We start from the raw sequence: 3,681 nt of genomic DNA on the forward strand, positions 1-3,681 counted from the left end.
CTGGTTTACATATAGGCATCTATCAGGGCTTAACCGTGGTTTGTGTAGGCCACCTAACTCGTGAATCAGGTGCCACCTACCATCATTATGGAACGTCCCAGAGAAATCAGCTAGTCCAACCATCAGTTGGGCCCCAAGAAGGTTTGTGTTTCGATCAGCTTTACATCTGGGTTCACGTTCTAACATTTAGAGCTGACACAAATAATGAATTCAGTGGATGTCACATGCGCACCACGATGCCCCACCAGAACTTTTAAAAGAAAAATATCTCATTAATATTAAACAGCTTGACAACGAACATGTATCTCGAATTAAAAATTAATTATCTCTTATATTAAAAAAAAAAAGAAAAAGAAAAAGAAAAATAATAAAGCCTGTGTTTCTAAGCATTAAGGTAAAAAATCTGCAAAAAAGAAAAGCTAAAAAGAAATTTCTATGCCAAACATTTCCACTGACCAGCGACGCTGGAAATGAGCGAACTAGCCATTTGTCCATAAGCCTCTTGGGTGAGATGAACGCCGTCCCAATGGATGTATTTTTCAGGGTTAGGGCACACTGGAACACCCTGCATACCACACATACTAACGAGATTGAAGTTGTAAGCGCCACCAATTCCACAACATGCTTTCAACAAACTATCCGACTCGAATCCTGGTCATGAACATTAGAAAGAAATCCTTAGTGATTGTTATCAAAATGAAATCATAAGAGCTAGACTGCTATCTGCTATGCAGCTAGGTTGCCAATGTTATCTACATGAGATGAGTTAGTGGGATGCGGCTTGCACTTACCTTTATCTGAAGCATCCTTAATGATCCCCATTAGTGAATTGTAGTAATCAGCGTATGCTATCAGAACGTGAGGGAATTCCTCTTTCAGCTCTTGGATAGCCTGCTGGAGTTGACGGTTGTGGGACATTGCGAAGTCGTTGAAGTATCTTAGACAATTGTTTTTATCATACGATGCTGGATTGTCACTGTGGAATATTGTAAGGTAGATTGGTATGCAGCCAATTGGGAAATTCCCGGGGATGACAATATGAACAGCACCGGCGTCAATGAGTTGCTGCATTCATCATCACCACAAGAAAAAAAGTAAATCATAACTATAATCAGATATGATTAAACGGTTAATCTATCCTCATACATACTTCAAAGGTCGGTTTCAAAGTTTTTTGGGCACAAAAATGCATGATGGGGATTGTTCATCTGGTGGGCCCATGATAGCATGGGGACGTAGACCTTTTTTCAGCCAATTAATCTAGATGGTGGGTCCCATGCAATACACGGCTATGATGTTCTACATGTTTGAACATTGGTATCGAAATAGAGAAAAAGAGAACTTACACTAGCAACATCCTTGATCTTGTGGACCACATTGGGCACAAAGGTTGTAACCTCTTCAATGGATTTTCCTTGCATGAAAGCATAGTTGTAGTCGTTTCCACCAATCTCTCCCACCAAAAACAGTGCTTTCTCCAGCAGCTCATTTTCACATACTGCAGGCCCACCAAAAAAAAGTGTTAGAACACTAATTGATCAGATACAAGATGGGCCACACCATGATCACCTGGTGTGAAAACCAAGTTATTCATTGACTGGGCCACACCAGTACACTTAAACCAATGTCCATTGTTGCAATATGAGAAATAATCTAGTGCTCTTGGAATTCCTGCCCATCAGTTGATTCTTACATCTAATCAATTATCTATAAAATGGACGGTTGAAATTGTTTAAGGTAAAATTGACTCAATCTGCAATTTTAGCCATTTAGTTGTTGGGGCTCGTCTTTTTCTTTTGAAGATGACCCTACATTAGAGAATCGTAGCCATCCTATCCACGAGTTTGAAACATGGTTATATAATAGCAATTAAGATGAATTTAATGTGAAACCATGGATCATCGTTGATCTTACCAATTTGCGAGAGACAGATAGAGTGGAGGTAGGCCTTAAACCAGTTGAGCTGAACTTCAAGGGAACTGTTTGTATTAAGCGTCTGGACGCCATGTTTCAACCAAAAGGATGGCTGGAGTGCTGTCGCTCCTGCTACTGCAAAATTAACTCCATTACCGAATGATGCGTCGCTCTGAAGGTATGGGTTGAGAAATGGAAGCTCTAACCACCTTGCTGTAATTAAAAAAAAAAAAAAAAAAACAATATGAATGAGCATGAGAAAATGTGATAAAAATATGTGATTGGTGGGCCGGTCCATGGCGTGCATTCATGGTCGTTTATTAAACTGTGGCCATTCATTGGTGGGTAAGTGGGCCCACCTCTGATCCAGGCATGATTTCTTCTACGCACATCGGTGGATCCAAGTGGGCCCACCTTTAATCCAGGCAGAATTCCAAAGGTTGGATTCTACACACATTGGTGGGTCCCACGCGCAACCCTTGGGGGCTTTAGTTAACGGTTCTGATCACCTTACATAAACCCCACTTATCAAAGACCTAACTATTCTAAACAATGCACTGCAGCTTCCCTTATGAATCCACTAGATGAAGAGTCCAGATTACTTGGTTCATAGGTAGATTCGGTGGACCACACTAGTTGGCCGTGCATCCTCTTTTTTTCAATGGTTGGGCTGGCTACCTAAACCTGGTCTAGTGTTTGAAAATCCCACCAAAAAACATATATCATATCCAAGGGTCAAAACCAACGCTATCTGCAAGTGGGGCCCACAGTTTAGTGTTCTTGAAAGTTTATATGATGGGGCCCACTGGGGATGGACAATTCTCCCATATTGGAAGGTCCTAGAAATCAAATCTTTTGACTCTTTCAAGTTGGGTTGCCTACACTACATTCCATCATATAATTCCTCCTAAAACCTGATAGAAAATCCAATTTATTGGATAAAGCTCATATACCAAAGAGAATTTTGAGAAGTTATATGATCCTCGTCCGAAGAGTCTACTAAATGATTCAGACTCTTTATTTAATGGGCCCCAAAGTGGATGGACCATGGCTACAAATCTACTAAGTGGGATAACCCCAACCCTTCAATCGACCCATTAATAAGAGGAATACAACAACAACAACAACAAAAATAAAATATTGGATGGTTATGATCTTCCCATCAAAAAATTTTCTAATTGCCATGTGCGGTGCCTATCAGAACAACAATCTAGACCACTAAACCATGGACCCAGCTCATTAAAAAAAAAAAAAAACAATGGAAGATATTTTTCAATACCGAAGAAGTCGACCATGAGCAGCCCATTTGAGCATCGGCCGGTGGGTTGGTGGAGGTATGTTTTGCCATATGGAAGTTTAGTAATGGGCTCAAAGGTGCCGAGATTGTCTTCACGGATAAGGTTTCCGGTATCTGAGATTGAGTCACCAAAATTATATATGGCTTGAAAGTTACAATCCGGGGCTTGAGCTGCAGCACATGGAAGATTTAGAAGAAAAATAACGCTGAACGTGAATAGAATCAATGAGAGGAATTGGTTGCTAGGTGCAGCCATCGTACGAGAAGAGAAGTAACAGGTGTTTCTACGGAGGGGGAGAAGCTATGAGTACGTGGTTGAAAGAGTACTGTATTTATACAGAAGAGAGAGGATTTGTTGTTTGGGTTGGAACAGGAGTCTTTTTAGGAAACGCGGATCTCCTGCGAAAGCCTTTCGCAGGAAATTCCAGCGCTGGGAACCCAGGTGGGGCCCACTGTGATGTTTTGAGAAA

At 41.0% G+C, this 3,681-nt stretch overlaps 1 protein-coding gene across 1 annotated transcript; it reads right to left on the minus strand.

Annotated features, from left to right (window-relative positions):
* Positions 1-352: 352 nt before the first annotated feature.
* On the minus strand, positions 353-3,467 carry LOC131248494 (GDSL esterase/lipase At1g28650-like). The gene is made up of 5 exons (XM_058248788.1): positions 3,194-3,467; positions 1,915-2,127; positions 1,347-1,498; positions 792-1,065; positions 353-651 (listed from the first exon to the last, which is right to left on the minus strand). The coding sequence occupies exons 1-5, from the start codon at positions 3,465-3,467 to the stop codon at positions 434-436; spliced, it is 1,131 nt and encodes a 376-aa protein (XP_058104771.1). The 3' UTR covers positions 353-433.
* Positions 3,468-3,681: the final 214 nt, after the last annotated feature.

The sequence above is a fragment of the Magnolia sinica genome, chromosome 1, assembly GCF_029962835.1.
Source record: "Magnolia sinica isolate HGM2019 chromosome 1, MsV1, whole genome shotgun sequence".
NCBI lineage: Eukaryota > Viridiplantae > Streptophyta > Magnoliopsida > Magnoliales > Magnoliaceae > Magnolia > Magnolia sinica.